Source organism: Alligator mississippiensis, chromosome 3 (assembly GCF_030867095.1).
Source record: "Alligator mississippiensis isolate rAllMis1 chromosome 3, rAllMis1, whole genome shotgun sequence".
NCBI classification, from domain to species: Eukaryota; Metazoa; Chordata; order Crocodylia; family Alligatoridae; genus Alligator; species Alligator mississippiensis.
The window spans coordinates 279,505,059-279,524,989 of NC_081826.1; the positions used below are offsets into that span (position 1 = coordinate 279,505,059).

General features: G+C 45.6%; 1 protein-coding gene across 5 annotated transcripts in view; it reads right to left on the bottom strand.

Annotated features, from left to right (window-relative positions):
* SPEF2 (sperm flagellar 2) overlaps positions 1-19,931 on the bottom strand; it is a 188,962-nt gene that overhangs the window by 53,827 nt on the left and 115,204 nt on the right. For 3 of the 5 annotated variants that reach the window (XM_019496053.2, XM_019496052.2, XM_019496051.2), the window contains one exon: positions 17,166-19,868. In XM_019496053.2, coding sequence (XP_019351598.1) covers positions 19,493-19,868 — 376 coding nt within the window. In that variant the 3' untranslated portion in view covers positions 17,166-19,492. Of the gene's footprint in view, positions 1-6,074; positions 6,258-8,210; positions 8,318-17,165; positions 19,869-19,931 lie in introns of those variants that run through there. The other 2 variants (XM_019496054.2, XM_019496055.2) reach the window with 1 other exon arrangement.

Below are 19,931 nucleotides of genomic sequence, written 5' to 3' on the forward strand. Positions count from 1 at the left end.
GAAAATCCTTGTCTTAAAGGTGCGGGTCTGCTGCCTAGTGACAGGGTTAGGGTTCCCTGTTATACACGCGCCCCTCTTCTCTTTCATCTGGGGTATTCCTTTCTCCTCTGGACCCTCCTCCTCTCCATACTGTCGTGATAAAAAAATCTGCACTTACTTTTTTTTTCCAGGACGATGCTCCACCTCAAAGCAGTATGGTTGAAGACTGAGGGCCCATCTCATTAACCTTGCGTTATCAGTCTTCATCCTCTGTAGCCATCGCAATGGAGCGTGGTCTGTGATTAACATAAACTTCCGCCCTAACAGATAATATTGGAGCGTTTCTATGGCCCATTTGATCGCCAAACATTCTTTTTCTATGGTAGCATAATTTCTTTCTGGAGGGTGCAGCTTCCTACTGATGTATGCTATCAGACGTTCTTCTCCTTCCACCATTTGGGCCAATACTGCCCCGATAGCCCAGTTGGACGCGTTGGTCACCACCACAAATGGTTTACTGAAGTCTGGCATATATAGTAGTGGTTGTGTACAGAACGCCTCCCTCACTTTTTGGAATGCTGTTTCTGCTTCTGGTGTCCATCTCACTTTGTTCGGGGCCGCTGCCTTTATTATTTCAGTTAAAGGCACCACTACCTCTGCGAAATGAGGGAAGAATTTCCTATAATAATTTGCCATTCCCAAAAAGGCCCTCAACTTGCCTCTTCGTTCACGGTGCTCGATACTCCCTTATGGCCTCCACCTTATCCACCAATGGTCTTACTTTCCCACTGCCTACATGGAATCCCAGGTACTGTGTCTCTTCCTTTCCAATTGTGCATTTCTTTGGGTTGGCGGTCAACCCTACCCTCCTTAAGTCCTGTAATACCGTCCGCAGTGATGTTAAGTGCCCAGGCCAATCTGTAGTATACACAATGATATTGTCTATATACACCGCAGCGTATCTCCTATGTGGCACCAGTACTCTGTCCATTAGCCACTGAAATGTTGCAGCAGCTCCGTGTAAGCTGAATGGCATGTGTCTGAAATGAAATAGGCCCCATGGGGTGGTGAATGCAGTCTTTTCTTGGTCCTCGGGTGCTAAGGGTGCCAGTAGCCTTTCTTTAGATCTAATGTGGAGATATAGCTAGCTTGCCCTATGTTCTCCACCATTTCATCTATCCTCGGCATTGGGTATGCTTCGAACTTGGCCACTGTGTTCACCTTTCAGACGTCGATACAGAGCCTAATTTTTCCATCTGGCTTTGGCACAACCACAGTGGGGCTGCGCCACTCACTTCGAGACTCTTGGATTATGCCTCTCTCTAACATCATCCCGAGTTCCTCCTTTATCTGGCCTTGGAGTTGTTGTGGGATTCGCCTCCAGTTCTTGCGGATCACCTGAGCTGGAGGGGTCTGTATTCGATGTATCATGCCTCGGGCTTCCCTGGGGACCTCTTGGAACATGTCTCCATATTCCCTCACCAATTCTCTTGCCTGCCGCCTCTGCTCTTCAGAGAGTCAGGGAGCCACTTTCACTTCACCTCCCCCTTCTCTCTCCCCCAGAGAGGGTCCTAGCTCTGGCTCTTCTGGCTGGAGGGCCACATACAGGCCCTCTCGTTCTTGCCATGGCTTCAGCATGTTAACATGGTATATCTGTTTTTTCTCTTGTTTGTCTGGCTGATATACCTCATAATCTACGGGCCCTTTTTGGCGTGTTATTTCCTAAGGGCCTTGCCATTGTGCTAGCAACTTACTCTCCTGATCTGGCAAGAGGACCGGTACGCGGTCTCCCAATTCGAACTTCCTCTCCTGAGCCCCTCGATTGTAATAGATTGCTTGCCGCTCTTGGGCCTCCCTCAGATTTCCTAAGACTTCTCTCTGTGCTGACTCCAGCCATTCTCTCAGTTGTATTATGTATTGAACTATATTCTGATCTTTACTTTGTTGCTCTTCCCAGCTTTCCTTAACCAAATCCAGAACTCCTCTTGGTTGTCGTCTGTATAACAGTTCAAAAGGGGAAAACCCCGTTGAGGCCTGCGGTGCCTCTCTTATTGCAAACAACAAAGGCGGTATCATCTGGTCCCACTTCTGGGGACTCTCTACCACAAATTTTTTTAGCATTTGTTTCAATGTCCTGTTGAATCACTCCACTAATCCATCAGTTTGGGGATGGTATACTGCCGTCCTTAGGTGTTTGATTCCCAGTGTTTTACTCACCCCCTCGAACACACGAGATGTAAAGTTAGTTCCTTGGTCAGCTAATTCTCTGGGGAGCCCCACTCAGGAAAATATCTTTAATAATTCTTCTACCACCTTGGGGGTAGACACCGTTTGCATAGGTGCCGCCTCTGGATATCTGGTTGCATAGTCTATTAGGACCAAAATAAATTGGTGTCCTGCACTGCTTTTTGGTAGTGGTCCCACAATGTCCATGGCCACCCATTCAAATGGTACTTCCACCAATGGCAGTGGTACTAATGGGGCTCTTGGAGGACAACTGGGGTTCACTTTTTGACATACAGGGCAGGAGGCACAGTATTTGGCCACTTCCTGTATTAACCCTGGCCAAAAGAATCTTCCCCTAATACGAGCCTCAGTCTTGTCTGCGCCAAATGTCCACCCATAGGGAGTTTGTGTGCTACTTTCAGTAGGGCCTTTCGATATCACTGAGGCACCAGTAATTACTCTACTTCCCCTTCCCCATGTTTGTTTTGTTCCACTCTATACAGCAAATCATTTTTCACCTCAAACCTCGGGGTGGTCTGTATCAACTCAGGTCTTAGCACTTCCCCATTCTGCTGGGCTAGGTGTTCTTGGAAGGCATACCGAAACCCTTCTTCTCGGCTCTGTTCTAGTTGGAAATGTTCATCCTCCCACAGATGTGTTACGTCCACCTCCTGTTCTGCTTCTTCTTCTGTTAGGGGAAGTCCTGGCTCCCCTGCAAAGGCCTCCGCTATAAAACCTTTCCCCAGGACCCTCGTGGACCTTGCAGTTTTGCACCTTCTTCTCTGTGTCCCAAGTGGTCTCCCACTGGGACCTTCTCCTACCCCTGAATTCTCCTCCGAGGCTTTCCCCCTAGTGGGACTAGGGTAGGACTGTGAAGTACCTCCATTTTTCCTCTCCTCTTCTAAACTAAATGCCTGAGCTATAACTGCCAGGAGCTCTGGCCAGTCACATCCTAGTATCATGGGGTAGGGTAAGTGCTCCATCACTCCGACCTTCATGCAGCGTACTTTCCTACCCACTTGCATGGTGACCCACACCCGGTCCGTGCTTTGTGCCTCCCCGCATAAGCATTGAATGGGGATTTGGTCTGCCCTTTCTCTGTCTCCTCTTGGTAAAATGTTTCTCCGCTCTATCGTGTAGGATGAACTGGAATCCAACATTGCCTGGACTTCCTGTCCCTCAGTCCTAACGTCCGTAGTCAGTACCGGTCATTCCTCTCTTGGTTCAGAGTAAACCCTTGCACCGTACCTACACATGTCCATGGGGGAAACTGGTTCTCTTGGCCTGTCCTTCACCACCTTCTCTATCACTGCCTGTAGTCTTTCTGCTGGTTGCAACCCCAGTTGTTGTTCCTTTAAATCCACAATGGGGTTCTGTCCTGACATTCCCATCTTCTTCTTGGACCCAAGGGTTCTTTCTATCATTTGAGTAAACCATCGTCTCAAGGTACCCATGACCATGTGGAGATTCCCAGCCAATGCACCAATGTGACAGGTCGCCCTCCCCAGCGCCATCTTCCGGGTCATCCGTGCTTTATGTGGGGTGCCCTTGGAGTCCTCTTGGACCTCTGCTGTCCTGCTCTAATCTCGCCTGCCACGTCTTGATGGAATTAGTATGCGAGCAGGAGACTGCCGATTATATTGGGTATGTTGGGGTCTCTCCTATAAGGTTCTTACCCATTTTTTCTCTAGCTAGACCTCTCCATCCAAACCCACCAAACAGGGTTAGACTCTGAGGCTCTAGCTCTTCCTTCCAGTGCCTGGAAACTCTTGGCCTCTTTTCTGGCTTCCTTCGGAGGTACGACACCCCCTGGCCCAGAGGCATGTGTGCTAGCCCCACAGCCAAAGGGGTCGCAAGTTCAAAACCCGGGCGTGACTCCACCTGTCCAAACAACAGAAAATAACACACACCTCCACTCCCACCCCCCCAGGTGTTCCAGGCCTCCCTGGCCCTTTTTAAGGTCATCCCACAAGTTGCACCCTCGCTGGCACCAGGGTCTAGGCCCCCAAAAGCTGTGCCCTCACTGGCACCACGGATCCCACTCAGGAGTGGGTCCCTACAATGAGGCCTCCTCCAACCCCTACTAGCCTCACCCAAACCACTGGTATTAAATAACAACACAAACGCAAGCCCCTTGGCTATAACATAAAAACTTAAGCCGCCTGGCTAACCCTGCTCAAGCCTACCAGGGGTACGCCATCCCACAGCAGTGTAAGACACTGCTCCTGCATTCAGGCTGCTCCTCCCTTCCATGAGAGAGCTCCTTCCTCCTTAGCTGCTGGCAGGGAACTGCCCCCTTGGCCTCAGCTCTGGTGTTGAAATGGGAGCCAGGCCCTCCCCTTTTGGTCAGCTGACCACTAGCAGGTGGGGGACATTGGCTCCCTGTGGTCGTCCTGGCAACTGAGCGGCTATTCCGTCTCTCCCAGTAGCAGGCACCATAGTGCCCTGCTACAGAGCATTCTAGAACAAGTAATTGAATGTGTTAGAGCACATGTATAGGCACCCTTTGTTTCTTTATTAGAAAGGAGATGGGAGTTCTGGAAGGTTTAAGTTAAAGAAGAGATACCTTGGGTACAGAAATTCTGAAAACCTCATGAATCTATAATTTCATAGCCAATATTTCATTTTCCAAGAGGAGCACTATAGATGCTTTTGGAAGGAAGCTATTGCAATAAGTGCTGCAGAATTTATTAAAGCCTTCCTGAAAATTCTTTCGTTATCACCAATTAAATCTCAAGTGACATAACGATATAGTTTTTACGTGCATTGGATGGTTCTGTAAAATAGATTATTGCTCAGTAAGAATTGGTCCAAGACTAATTTTGCATATAATTAAAAGCAAAACTAAATTAAATTAAAAAAAACTAGTAGTATTTTGCTAAAGGAGAAAGGTAACATCTGTATATGCAACACTTTATATATGACACACTTGCATGAACTTTTTAAAAGCTTACCAAACTATGCAAAATAAAGGCTAAAAAAAAAAAAAAAAAGATTTCTAAAACAAAAAAGAATACAAAAATCTTGCAATTTTGACCTGGCTAGTCAGCAGGTAGAAAGCAAAAATGTCATTTCTAAAAATTGTTTAATTAACTAAGTGAAGATAAAAGTCCAGAAATGTTACAGTGAAAATAGAACTGTCAAAACCAAGTCAAACCAAAACAACAGAAACAAACAAAAATGCTCAGTATGCCTATTTTAGTTTGGGGTCACTTTTTCCCCATAGTCAGTATAGGGTCAAACTTAAATAGGCATTCTGCTTTTTTTTTTTTTTTTTTTTTTTTTTTTTTTTTTTTTTTTTGCTTTGGCTTGGTTTGGACTTTTTTTACACAACTATGACACCAGATGTCTTAACAGAAAAGATACCAAACATTATAAAACAATGTTTCTTTTCCTAGAAAAGGGGGGAACATTTCATTAGAAAGTAGTCTCTAAAAGAGAAAAAATGAACATTAGGAGTTAGTGTAATTATCCCACAAATTATGATGGGATTGGCAATTATTGGGCACAGTTCTGAAAAGTTTCATGTGTCCTCTGCACACAAGATATGTTTCACAAAAATATTCTCAGAAAAGCAAAACTTTCAACATCCAACCTGAGCTTGTGAAATGAAATTCCTTCCTTTTTTGGGTCCTTATGACAAGGCATTTAGCAGAATTTGCAGATTAGTTGGAATTTGACAGGCCATGCCATAAGTACTTTTGCTAAGGCCTCAAACTTGCAATCTGGGCTATCAACTGTGCGCCTCAGCGCTCATGCCACCCCAGCCTCCACGAAATGAACAAAACTAATAATGCACTACCCAATTTAATCATATTCTTGCATAATCTTGCAAAAGATTCATATTCAAAAGAAGCATGAGTTAGAACCTGATTATAGTATTCATGTGTAACAAAGCCTGATGCAGCTTCATCAACAGCTTTAAAGCCATGTAGGGTTTTAAGGAGTTGTATCACAGTTGGAATTGGCCACGGCTGTGAAGCTGCTAGTAAGAATCGTCGCCAGTCAATAAGCTCCGAGTTCACTGTTAACGTAGATGCCAGTTTTTGTAACTATAAAAATAAAAACATAAATAGTTTGGAATATATTATTGTGCACAGAATTTCCTACATAATTAAAGTATCTATATTGCCAGTACTATTTTATGCTATTATTCAGAAGGAATTTTCTTTAATCTGACAGAAGTTGCTTCTTGTCATATTGTGACAGTTTTAGACACTCTTCGTTTGTGCCTTGTTATTGTTGCTGGCACTGGGCATGTTTACATGAGATTTAGAAGACTAATTAACTACACAGCAGACACATCTACACAAGACACTAACGGCACAGTAGACTAGTTCTACTGTGCATTAGTGGGGCACGAAAAAGCGGTACTAATGTGTTAATGCACAGTAAAATTAGTCTATTGCACATTAGTATCACCTAAAAAGTATGTGCCAGTGCTAGTGTGCAGTAGCACCAATTATGGCACATTTAGTTAGTACTTGTTATTACAGGTACTAAACTAAATGCGCCATAATTACAGCACATTAATGCATGTGTAGACATGCCCAGTAAACATCCCGTGTCTGCACATGTGGCTCTATTAGGCTGCAAAAACGAATTAACTCTCTAGCAAGGTAGTACTTATAAATACAAGTACTGCCCTGCTGTGGAATTTTTTTACTCCTCAGCACTGCACATGTAGATGCTGACATGGCTGGCTGGGGCACAAGGTGATACACTGCGGGTGCTGCCTACTGGTTAGCCCCACAATGGAGCACACTTAGGCCCCAGCCAGCCCCTTCACAGCATGTTGAGCTAGGTCAGAGCAGCCGCAGGCTAGCAGGCTGACCCCCTAGGTCCTCTGCCAGCTGGGACAGCTTCATCCTGACTCAAAGTGATGCGGTCCCAGGACCATGTGTAAACACAGTGCTCTGGGATGTGCACAGAGTTTATTACTATGCGTTAATAGCATGTGTAGATGTGCCCACAGAGAAGTAAAATGTCCTTTCACACCATGTGCGATCAGGTTAAGGTTCCCTGGCCCTTGTGTCCCTATAGGGAAGGAAGATTTATGAACTTAGTACTGCCCCATCACAGACATTGGGTGCATCTACATGATATGCTTACTGTGCAGTAGCCTAACAACACTGTGCAGTAGCATGTTGGTCAAAAACCATGTCAATATGCTACTGCATAGTGTTATTAGGCCACTGCACGATAAGCATACAAAAAAACTGTGCGCTGGTGCTACTGCACAGTAACTCTAGTTACTGCACATTTAGTTAGTACCTCATTAAGCAAATACTAAATGCGCAGTAACTACTGCACATTAATGAACATGTGGACGTGCCCATGGGTGGCAGGGAGTAGAGAGGAGGGACGGGTGGAGCTTTGGTTCTGTTCAGAACAGCCAGGCCGCATCTACACGTTACACTTAAGATGTGATTAACGAGTTAAAAGTTTGTCTGCAGCATATAAGCCCCAATTATAAAGTCTTTCTGAGAACCACTTGACTGGAAGTTGAGCGAGCCTTTTTTAGAAGAACGGAAATTTGCTAAATCTGGTAATCCTCATTATCCCATAGTTTTAAATAGTGACTTTGGGTGCATGTTTTGTTAATTAGGAATAACATGGGGAATTTAATATTCTAATCAAACAGTCCCAATATTCAAATCTGGTATTTGGAAAAAACTAGATTATGGGTCTATGCGTTGGTCCCTCAAGCTAAGGCACTCACATACTACTGTATGTGCTTAAACATGGACAAATAAATAAATAAATAAATAGAGTGCTGAAATATGGATTTAATTCTTGACATGGCTGCTTCCACAAAGTAACAGAATGGAAAGAATAGCAGCAAATAACTGGCAATGCCCTTTAATAGTTACTCTCTTGGCTTTTTCATGGTAAGAATAAGGATGCATTTACTACATGTAAAATGGAACTGAGTTCATGCATCACACTAAAAAAATGTTCAAGTTATAAGAATTTAAACAAATGAAAATAGCACAGAAACTTACATCTGAAACTGTTAGGCGCAACCATATATCAGGAAGGTTGTTTGTTCCAAGGTTCAAAGTAATCAAGTCAAGAAAAATGTCAAGAAATGTTTTACTTGGTATTAAACCTGGGGAAAAATAAAAATGAACATTCCACTAAAATAAGAATATTCATATCAAAATACATGTTTCTAGCATTTATATCCTATTCCAATAAGGTAACTTAATGGTACTATTAATACATTTTATACATAATTATATATAATCACATACTATGTATACAATTTCCATCATATATACCCATTTAATATCCAAAGGTCAGATCTAAAAATGAACCTAGATGAAACCAATCCACAGAAGCACCTAACCACTTAGGCACCAATTTTTACCAATAAAGTTATTTAGGCTCCTAAAGTTCTCCTCCTACACATACTCTGTGGGTACGTCTACATGTGCATTTACACCAGCTTGTTTACTGCACAGTAAATTACTGTGCAGTAAGTGGGAATAGGCCAGTGTCTACACATGCAGGCATTAAAGTGCGCTCAAGTTAGTTGCAAGTCAGTTCGTATATGCAGTGTTACTGCACAGTAAGGTGTCTACACATGCGTTACTGCGCAGTAAGTAATCCGGCATAAATTGGATACCTGCATGACGTAGCTATCAAATTTATGCTCAAGTAACTGTAAATCACCATAATTACTACGCAGTATGGGCACGCATATGTAGATGTGCACCTGTGCTATGCAGTAATTTTGGTTACTGCGCAGTAAATGTGCATGTGTAGATGCGCCCAGTGATACATCCATCTTGGCATTTAGCTTATGTCTAGGCTATTTTGGGATTTGCAAATTAGGTGACTGTGACAGGGGGCCTCCTGGGGCCGAGCTCTGTGGCCCGCCCGCCTGTCACCGTGACAGCAGGCCTACTCAGGGCCGAGCTCTTCATGGCCCGCCCACCTGTCTCTGGGCAACCGCCCGCTCATCTCGCCCGCCACGCCTTTGATGATAATGAGTTCAATTATGATGATAATTAAGCAGGAGGCTGCCCTTTGACTGCCCCGATGCCCAGGGGCGCTCTGCGGCTCCGACCTCCCCTAATACTGCAGCCCAAGCCTCGCAGATGGCATCATGGTGTTCAACATCTCACCGGCCCCACACTGGGCCCCAGAATCTTACGTGCAAGACCCCACTATGGTCTTCTCTCCTCAGGTGGCCACTCCGCCGTCATCTGGGCTACCTCGCCCACCCGAAGCCTTGTTCCCCTCTCGGGTGTGGTTCCCCTGGTACCTTCGGCTACCTAGCCCTGGCCCACCTCAAGGCCAGTTGGGACCCCAGGCCCCCGGCTCTTGGGCGTCCCTCGCGGTGGGCCCCCGGCCCTTTTGACCCTCACTGGTCCTGGCCCCAGCATGGGCCAGTCGAGGGGACTCTCCCCTTCGGGCTGGGTCTCTCTAGCCACTCACTAACACTGGGCCTCACCGTGCCACTAATCCCTTCCTCCTAGGAGCAACCGCGGCACCTCGCCCACATCACTCCCACTCTCGGGGTCCGCCTTCTCTGGGCCCCTCACACACACGGGCCCTCTCGGCCCTCATCACACGGGCCCTCTCGGCCCTCCAGTAAACACTAGGGTAACCCACCTGGTGGTGGTGGGAGCTAGGGGTTAAGGCGCCCCGACCCGCCTTTCACCGGGGTGATCACTGGCCTGGCATTTCCTGGGGGCTCCCGCGCCACTGAGAGCCCCAGCAGACCGCCCACTCCCGGCAGGGTGCAGTTTCAGGTCATGCCCAGGACCAGGAGCCTCCTACCATCCCCTTGCAGCTCCCCCTTACCTCCGGGCGTTCACAGCAGCCCTAAGGCCAGGCAATGTTGCTGCCTGACCTCCTGCAGCCAATCTGCCTGGTTTATATAGGCCTCAAAATGGCTGCCGCAATCAGGCACCTGGAGGCTGCCTGCTCCAGGCCCTTAAAGTGGCAGGAGCACCCTGTGCTCCGCCACAGTGACCTTGAACCCACAATGGCTGACGGCCTGATCATGTACACCTAGACTACATGGACAACACTGAGATCAGTGCAAAACTGCACTCATGGCCTAGTCATTAGGAGTGTCTATACATGTGCTGGGGGGGGTGCACTTTAATGCCCACAATGTCATATGCATTCAGTGTCCTATCCTTCAAAATGGAACATTTTGAAGGATTGAGATACTAAACAGATGTGACACAGAAGCTGCTGGAGTATGTTAATTAACATGCTCCAGCAGACTTGATTAATTGAATCTGTTCTGATGCATGCTAATTAGCACACATTGGAGAAGACATCTGGCATGTGTATAGGTGCCCAAGAGCACTTCCCTAGGAAGCAGGATGGCCATGTTCAATGTCCTTCTCAGCCCAAAGTGATTCAAACCTACATTTTCCATCTCCCAAGAGAGTGCCCAAAATACCAGTCTATAGGTAAGGTTCTTCAAACCTCCTGTTGAACCTGAGCCACTATGCAAAAAAGGTCACTATGTATAATTCATAGGGCCAGAAAGAAAGCAAGTGAGGGGGAACATTCTGTAGCCCAGTGATAAGGAGCTCTCCTGGGAGAAGGGAGATAAGGATTCTGGTCCCTTCTGCCAACACCTTTTATGCATTTTATCTAATTATTCTTTAATATAAATAGCATAATCAGTTCCTGGAGCTGGGTGTGGATCTGGGCCCAACTGATAAAACTTCAGAACTGTATGATAAATTGCAATTAATTTACATGTGGCCTCCTTTTCTTCACTATGTTCACTTATCTACTTCATCCTATTCTACACTGACAGATAATAAGTAAAAAGCCCTTTCACTAAAGTCCACCACCATTACATACAAACCCATTCTATGTACATGAATCTTATCATAGATATCAAATGTTGCTTTCTTTTTAACTTTGAAAACTCTAGATACTGTAGTGTAGGTTGGTTATATACAATTCCAGATATCTACAATATTTTCTCAAGTTATGGGGGAGTATGGTCATGCTTAAAGATAGGCTACACATACAGGCAGACCTAGACAGGCTAGCAAGTTGGGCGGATCAGAACCTGATGAAGTTCAATGTCGAGAAATGTGAAGTGCTCCACCTCGGGATGAACAACCCCCAACACACCTACAGGCTTGGTGGCACCAAACTAACTAGCACCATGAGAAAAAGGGACCTGGAGGTAATAATAGACCACAGTATGAATATGAGCTGGCAGTACGATGCTGTAGCCAGTAGGGCAAAGAATACTCTGGCATGCATCAATCGATGCATCTCTAGCAAAACCAAGGAGGTGATTCTTCTACTCTACTCTGCACTGGTGAGACCGCAAGGACATGGACAAACTTGAGAGAGTCCAAAGAAGAGCCACCCATATGATCAGAGTCTTAAAAGGCAAGCCATACAAGGAAAGGCTGAAGGATCTGGGACTTTGATACTGGATGTGTCAGACTCTGAGATTGGATGTCAACATAAGGAACTCAAGAATTCAAATACCATAACAGAGTCCCAGTGGGCAGGGGAACAGAAGAAAAATATGTGTAGGATAATGGCCTAAAAAGGGGGTCCAATATCACTTCTGGATGAAATCTGAGTTAGATAATCTCAGAAAAAAACTCTAAAATCAGCACTTGGTGTACCATTTGCTAACTCACACAGAATCCTAATAAATTCCTAATTTACTAAATTAAAGTTTAATGCACCAAAAAAAGACGTGATGAAAACTGTAGGCTATAGAAATCACATGATCTTGCTTTGAGCAGGGTGTCGGGCTAGATGACCTGCTAAGGTCCATTCCAGTCCTACTTTACTATGATTCACAAGACACCGTGGAGTAGAATATTTAGCTCAGCAGTAAACGTCTCGTGTCTACATGTGAGGCCCTATTAGGCTGCAGGAAACTAATTAACTGAGAAGCAGCGTAGTACTTGTAAATACAAGTACCATCCTGCTGTGGAGTTTTTTAATCAGTCAGTCTTCATTTCTCTAATTTCATTTCAGGTTGTTGATCATTCTTTTAACTTTGACATGCTTTAGATTGTTTTATGAATTTTAAACAATATTGTCACAGCATTATACTAACTTAGCTTTATGCAGTTTTTCCTTTTAGTGTGTAATCTCTTCCACTCTTGACATTAGCCTTCCTTTTTTTCTAAATCATTCACCTCCCCCAGATGCCTACCGGACAAAGCTTTGCAATGTAAAACGTACACGGCCCAAATTAGCTCTATGGTCTCTGAAACCCAACTGCTTCTTGCCTATCTGCAAAAGCTTCCCAGGATGCAGATGCCCCCATCCTTACCTTTTATGTAATACTGTTTTGTGAACGGTACTGGAAGTGATTGCATGAAAAGGGAATTCAAGGGAACTTGAGTCGGAGATAACTGATATCTGAGCTGGGGTGAAAAGAAAACTAGATAATACAATATTAATCACTATTAACAGCACTATTATTGCCAGGTGGGTGTGAGTGCATGAGATTTCTGTTTTTCTTTATTTACTTTTGAAATACTACTTGCACAGAGTTATTTTATAACCACACTGAGACAGTGGAAGTGAATGCATGGCTACAGAGATGGCTTTGGCTTCTAAGACCCCAAGATGGTAATCTTTCAAATAGAAATGGGGGGAAAAGACAGGGCCTATCTGACAAAGAACAGGAAGGAAGAATATCCTTCAAAATTAACTTGCAGCCTAGGTTGAAGGCAGCTGGAGACAAAAGCCCAGAAGTGAGCAAAAAACAAAAACAACCCTCCCCGCCCCCCACCCCCAACCAACCAACCAACCAACCAACCATAACAACTTAGTCACAGGGCTAACGTCTGAGGGGAAAATCAGAAATTGCATTTAAGCATTAGGAAAGGCAAGAGGGAGAATAATGGGGCAACCTGATGAGCAATAGTGATGTCTGTGTACAACTGCTAGGACTACAAACGACAGAATTACAAGTCTTAGTACAACACCAAAACTATGCTGTCACAGGCACTTTGTGAGACAAATAGGACTGGAATGTTAACACAGAAGGTTCTAGCTTGTTTAGGAGGGATGAGAAAGCAAAAAAGGTGCAAATATTGCAATGCATATAAAGAAAGCATGTACTTGCTTTGAAATCAGGAAGATATAAAAGGCAGGTCTGTTGAATGTCGCCGAATAAAGAAAAAGAAGAAAAGAACACAGGCAATGTCTGCTACGGATCAATTGTTTGCTGCCTTATCAGAACAAAGAGGTGGGGAGGACAGCTCTTTAGAGTAACTATCTGAAGCATCTAAAGGACAGGATTCTGGCCATAATGGGGACCTGTATTGTCTGTCCAACAGACATGTGGATAAAATCAGATGTAGATAGTCCAACCATTTCTTGAAATGTAAGTGAACATCTTTTAGAAAGTGGAAGAAGTGAATAGAGTGGCTATTTTATAGTTAGTTTTAATGAGGAACTGACTGAAAAATGTGAAGGTGGAAGTGTGATAGTCATAATGAAATTATAGAGAGTTCACAATTCTAAGAAAAGGAAGAAGTAAGAACAATTGAATAAGGATAATTGACGTAAGAAAAGCATAAAGCAAACTCAGGAAACTGACAGACTAAGGTTCTTGAGAAGATAATCTAGAGCAAGGGTGGGCAATTATTTTGGTTGGCTCAAAAACACATAATGAGTTTTGGTGAGCTAGCAAGGGCTGCATACATAAAATCATAAAAACAAACAAATAATAGATAAAAATCATATACTAAAAATCAAACATCTACTATAAAGTATTTTAATTTTATATAAAAAATATTTTTGTCCTGATCTATGTTGAGTAGTCTATATAGAGGAGATTGCATAATAGCTCAAAATAAAGTATACTCAAATAAAAGATACTCTTGTATATTGTGCATGTGGAGTGGTGGGAGGTCGGGTGTGTGTGGGGGGGGGCGCTGCCTGTGCACTAGATCCAAGAAGCTAGCTGGGGTGGGCAGGGTTGGGGGGGGGAGGCTGAGAGAGGGGGCAGGAGGCATGTGCAGCAGATCTCACCTGGGCAGTGCAGTTATGGTCTGTCCTGCCACATGGCCCAAGGCTGCCTCCATGGCACTCATGCCTGGGGCAGCCCGGGCCACACTCCCACCTGTAGACCCCCTGCAGCTGCTGACAGCACTTCCCTGGCCCTGGCTAGTGTACACAGCTTCCTGGTAGGGTGCCGTCACTGGTGGTGCAGCCACCGGGGTACTGCTCAGTTCCCCCCACCTCCAGTGGCTCCACCTCCTCTTCCTTCTGCCCCCTGCTGTGCCACTTGGGGCAGCAGGCACCACATGCCAAGCCAGGTAGGAGGAAACTGCAGTTGGGTGGCTCCTGCCTCAGTGCGCAGGGCTCCAGCTCCAGCTTGCCTAGGTGGGCACCCAAATGGATGGAAGACAGCCAGGAGCTGGAGCTCAGCATGCTGGGACAGTAGCTGCCGGGCTGCAACTTCCCCCTTGCCTGGCTGGCCATGTAGTGCCTGCCAGAGGTAGGACGAGGAGAAGTTGCTGGAAGCAGGGGGAGTTGAGCAGTACCCAGGCAGCTGCAGCAGCAGTAGTAGTGGCAACAGCCCTGCCAGAAAGCTGTTTATGCTGGCTGGAGACAGGGTCAGGGCCATCAGTGGGTGTGTGGCAGGTGCAGTGGGGTAGGAAAGAGCAGCACAGGCTGCCCTACGTGGAAGGGGGCAGAGCTCAGCCCCATGCAGAGTACTAGGCAGCTACGAGCTGGACACAATTAACTGATGGGTCAGATCTCGCCTGCGGGCCATATTTTGCCCACCCCTGCTTTAGAGGAAGAGCCAGGAAAGCTAGCAATCACTGTAAGAGACTATATTAAGTGTGCAATACAAGCAATACCCATGTGATGCAAAGATAGGAAGTATAATGAGAATGCTTTGGTTACATCAGAAACTCTTTAATTACCTGAATATAGTAATCAATAATAGTAGCAATAGTAATAAATGGCTCAATATCCAGTTGGCAGCCAGTATCAAGTGGAATGCCCCAGAGATTGGTTCTAGGGCTGGTTTAATTCAATATCTTCATCAATGACTTAGATGATGGGATGGAATGTACCCTCAGCAAGTTTGCAGATGATACCAAGCTAGGGGGAGTAGTAGATGTGTTGGAAGGGTAGGGACAGGATTCAGAGACATGTTGACAAATTGGAGGATTGGGCCAAAAGAAATCTCATGAAATCTCAAACAATCCCATGCACTGGTACACGCTGGGGACTCACTGACTAAGCAGCAGCTCTGCAAAAAAGGACCTGGGGGTTACAATGAAGAATAAGCTGAATATGAGCCAACAGTGTGCCCTTGTTGTGAAGAATGCTAACGACATACTGGGCCACATTAGTAGGAACAATGCTAGCAGATGGAGGAAAGAGATTATTCGTTTCTATTCAGCACGGGTGAGGTCACATCTGGAGTACTATGTCCCGTTTTGGGCCCTCCACTACAGAAATGATGGGGACAAATTGGAGAGAGTCCAGTGGAGGACAACAAAAATGGTTAGGGAGTTAGGACACGACAACATAGTGGGGTGGAACTGTGGCCAGCTCATCCCAGGGAAAGGGGGATGAGGAGGGGAAGTAGCTCCCTGCCACTGCATGCTCCCTCAGGGGAGGCAAGGGGGCATGTGCCCCCTGAATTTGTGTGTGGGGCAAGGGTGGGCTGCCTGCTGCTGCCTTGGGACCAGGAGCTGTGCTGACCTCTTCCCAGTGGGGGAGCTGGGCTGGGGCTGCACCCGGGGTGGGTGGGGGCAGAGCAGGCCTCAGTGATGCTGGGAGGAGTGTACATAGGGTGGGCTATGGTGAATTTTGGGGTGGCTGTAGCCCACTCTGTAGCCCCTCTCCCAGCGCCACTGCCTGCCCCACCCTGAGTGGAGGTGAGCAAGGGAAGAGGCCAGCACAGCCCCTGGCCCTGAGCCCACAGCAGGCAGCCCACCATCACCCCGTGCAAAAATCCTGGGGGCACATGCTTTCCATGCCTCCCTCAGGGTTGTGTATAGTGGTGGGGTGCCATGTCCCCAACCCACCCCCTCACACCCTTGTGGATGAGCTGCCTGCAATCCCAGCCTGCTTCTGGGGGTGCATTCATCACCCTGGCTGGGCAGTGCCTGCCCATCCCAGCCCTAGACCTACTCCCTCCCTCACCTTGGGGGCCTTGATCTGCTCCCCCATGCCCCTTCTCTCCCCCATACCCCTTCCCCCCCACAGGCTTACTGGCTGGATGCTGCTCCAAGCTGCCAGGCTGCATATTGGCTATTGGATCGGTATGGATCGGATTGGTATTGGATCGGTATTAACCAATATGGCTGGTTAATAATCAGCCATCTGTATCAGCTAAAAAATCTTTATAGGTGCACCCCTAATATTAAGTGAAACTTTCTTATTGTCAGCATGATAAAACAATGTAAAAGGCTACCTAAAGATGTTATAAGATCTGCACTGGAGGTTAGCCGAACATCTCTTGGAAATGGTCTCAGTATATTTGATTCCGGTATACTACTAGGAGTTGGATTCGATGACCTTTGGGCCAAGTCATCAAAAACATGACACTTTTATTGGTATAAGTGATTTGAAACTGGTCTAAACCTATAACAAAACAGAAGTTTGGCAGAACTGGCAGAACCTGGTCTAAGATAGGCAGCTTGCATACCCACCCAACCAAAGGGTAAATGTGTGTTCTGTTTGCTACCAATCTAAACTACACTGCTTATGGAAAACCATGCAACTTAGATCAATTCCATCTTGGGCTTTTTGAGTGTCTATACCTAGCCCTTGAAGTTCCTTTTAGCTAAATATTCTATGCTTCTATGATTTCAGAATATGTTGCATGCTGGGATGGTACTTTGACGCTTTGCAAGAATCATCCTAAAGCCAAGTACCAAGTGCTGTCAACTGACAGTATTTGAAAATCATAAATCAGACATAAATCATGAAATGCCTTTAAAATAATGAGTTTTAAAAACTAAATTTTTGGCTTGTTTTTATTTGCTAAAACTTTTTCACAACCCTGGTGGCTTGAAAGTTCCTTTAAAAATATTTCTGAAACTCTCAACTTCAGGAGCTATAGCTTTAAGAAAAACATGAAATATCATGAGACTTGTGATAAAATCAGGAGAATAGGCAACACTGTATACCTAACAATGTACCCAGTACAACACATACCAGGCTGTTTTTTGCTGCTTTAGAAGATTAGCATACTTCAACATTTTAGCTATAAGAAAATGCACAAGTCTTAAAAAAGACATACCTTTACAGATGTGCTCTATCTTATGGTTTACAACACTAATCTCTTGTTCTGATGTTACCAGATTATGTGTACAAGGCACAACGTAGCAGCACAAAGAGGTACCCAAGCTAGCTCTAAGTGAATTAGTTTGGTACTAGGAACAAGATAGTTATATTTAGGCTAATTAGCCACACTGAGAAATAGGGAATATTAGCTGCTATGGAATGCCACATTAACACAGAAATATTACTTCCAATAATATAAGCTAGCTTGTATAGAGCTAGATTGGGGATTCTATCCAGCATTGCACTGTGCCAAATAAATATACATGGAATGAGTAAGCAGCCAGTGTATGTGTATATTCAATGCTTATGTGAATATGTCCATTTATTTTACTCCACTATCAAATCTTGTAACTGCTTAGATCTAGAAACAGTTTGTGTATGTAATAGGGCTGTGCAAAGCTTCGGGTGATGATTCGATTCAGAGGAGATTCGGCCCGATTCGGTGGTCGAATCTCCAAATCCAAATCAAATCAGGAGACCAATTAAAAGGTCTGAATTGATTCAAAGGTCTCCAAATCAATTCGGAAAAGATTCAGAGAGCTTCAGCAATATGGAAGTCCCCACTTGTTGCAGCAGGGAGCGGGACCCGAACTCCATGCTGGTAAGTAGGGGGCAGGGGAGGGGGGCTAGAGGATGGGGGAGGGGACCATGGAGGGACCTCTGCCTGGCCCCATTTCCTGCCTGCTCCCCCAGCCCCCCTGAGCACCCCCGACCCCTGCCCACTGTCCCAGCCCCCACCATGGCTGCCCTGCCTGGCCCCAGCTCCAGCCTCTTTAAAAAAAAGACCCCATTCACTGACTGCTGCTAAGTGAAGGGGCAATTGCCACTGCCCCCTCGACTGCTCTTCCAGCCCCCCACCACATGGCTGCCCTGCCCACCCCAGCTCCCGGGCCTTTAAAAAACAAAAAAGAAAAAAGTCCCCACTCACCAGCTGCTGCAGTGGCCTCGCGGCTACTGGGGGCTCATGGTAGAGCCCCCCCCATGCAGCACAAGGCAGTGGGGGGCAGAGGGTATCACATCCCCGCCTGGCAGGAGCTGGATAGTGTGAGCTTTCTGGTTTTTTTTAAAGGGCCAGGAGCTGGGGTGGGCGGGTCAGCCGTGGGGGGTGCTGAGAAAGCGGGCAGGGTCGGGGGGCTCATAACAGAGCCCCCCATGTGGTGTGGGTCAGTGGGGGGCAGCAGGGATGACCCCCTCCGCTGCCTGGAAGCATCCAGTGAGTGTGGGCTTTTTTTTTTAAGAGCAGAGCGCTGGGAGAGTGGGCGGGGCAGCCATTGAGAGTAGGCAGGAGATGGGGCCGATTTGGACATTTGGCCAATTCACCAGTGGCCAAATCTCTGAATTAGATTCAGCTGAATCGATTCGGGACAGTGATTCAAATCACCGAATCGAATCACTGTCCCCTGAATCAGCCCAATCTGAATCCAAAGTGAATACTAGCCGCTTCGCACAGGCCTAGTATGTAATATATATCCAAGATACCTTCTGCAGCTATGTGCATTATTGCCTTATACCCACAGTACACAATGATCTCCTTCATTTAGAAGTTAGTTGCTTTAGGAGTTTGTTTCATTTTAAGTCCTGTCTGGGTCTTAGGCCTCGTGAAAGTTTTGATGCACAGAAATATCAGAAGTAATCTCACTCTGTTTTTCTTGTCATACAAATTTGATTGCATTATTTGAGAGTAGAGACTACATTTCTTGGCAGGTCCTCCTCTTGGTAGCGCCTCCTGGCCAGAAAGAAACTAAGAGACATCTAACTGCCCCAAGAACTACCAATAGCATGAACCCCTCTAAACCACTATGTTGTTGCATGATCTTGGTGTTCTAGATCAGACACATATGCACACATGGGAAATGCTTTTGGCGGTCCAGCAATAAACATAAAATGGCATGTGATATGTAATGAATAGCCACAGCAAAAATTGCATTAATTAAATACTACAAAGTTAATGCATGCTATAAAAATGGCTGCAAACTGAAATTGGGACTTCTGTGCAATTCTAATCACTTCCATAATGACTATCCAAATCAGAGTCCGAAGAGCAATCTGATATTTCATTAGTTATCATATGGCTAGGCTGTAGTCTTCTATTCCTCTGACAAGTAGTATTCCACAGGTGAATAGCCTTCTCTGGGTCAAACTTTCTGATGTCTGGAGAATTCATTTGAATTACCATGAGATCAGTTACACTGTCAGACATTAGTTTAGAGTGCTGTTGCATTGTGGTACGCTTCATTTGACTGAAGCCTCGTTCTGCTTCAGCTGAACTTGCAGGCAGTGTTAGGATCAGATCTATTAGTGTCAGGATGTTAGGATACTTATGCGAGTATTCTAAGTTCACCGAATCCCATGTCAAGCTCCGGATATTTTGAAATCTAAAAGAGAATAAAAATAAACAAAAAGTTGGTCACAGCTATAGAATTTCATAGTCTTTCAAA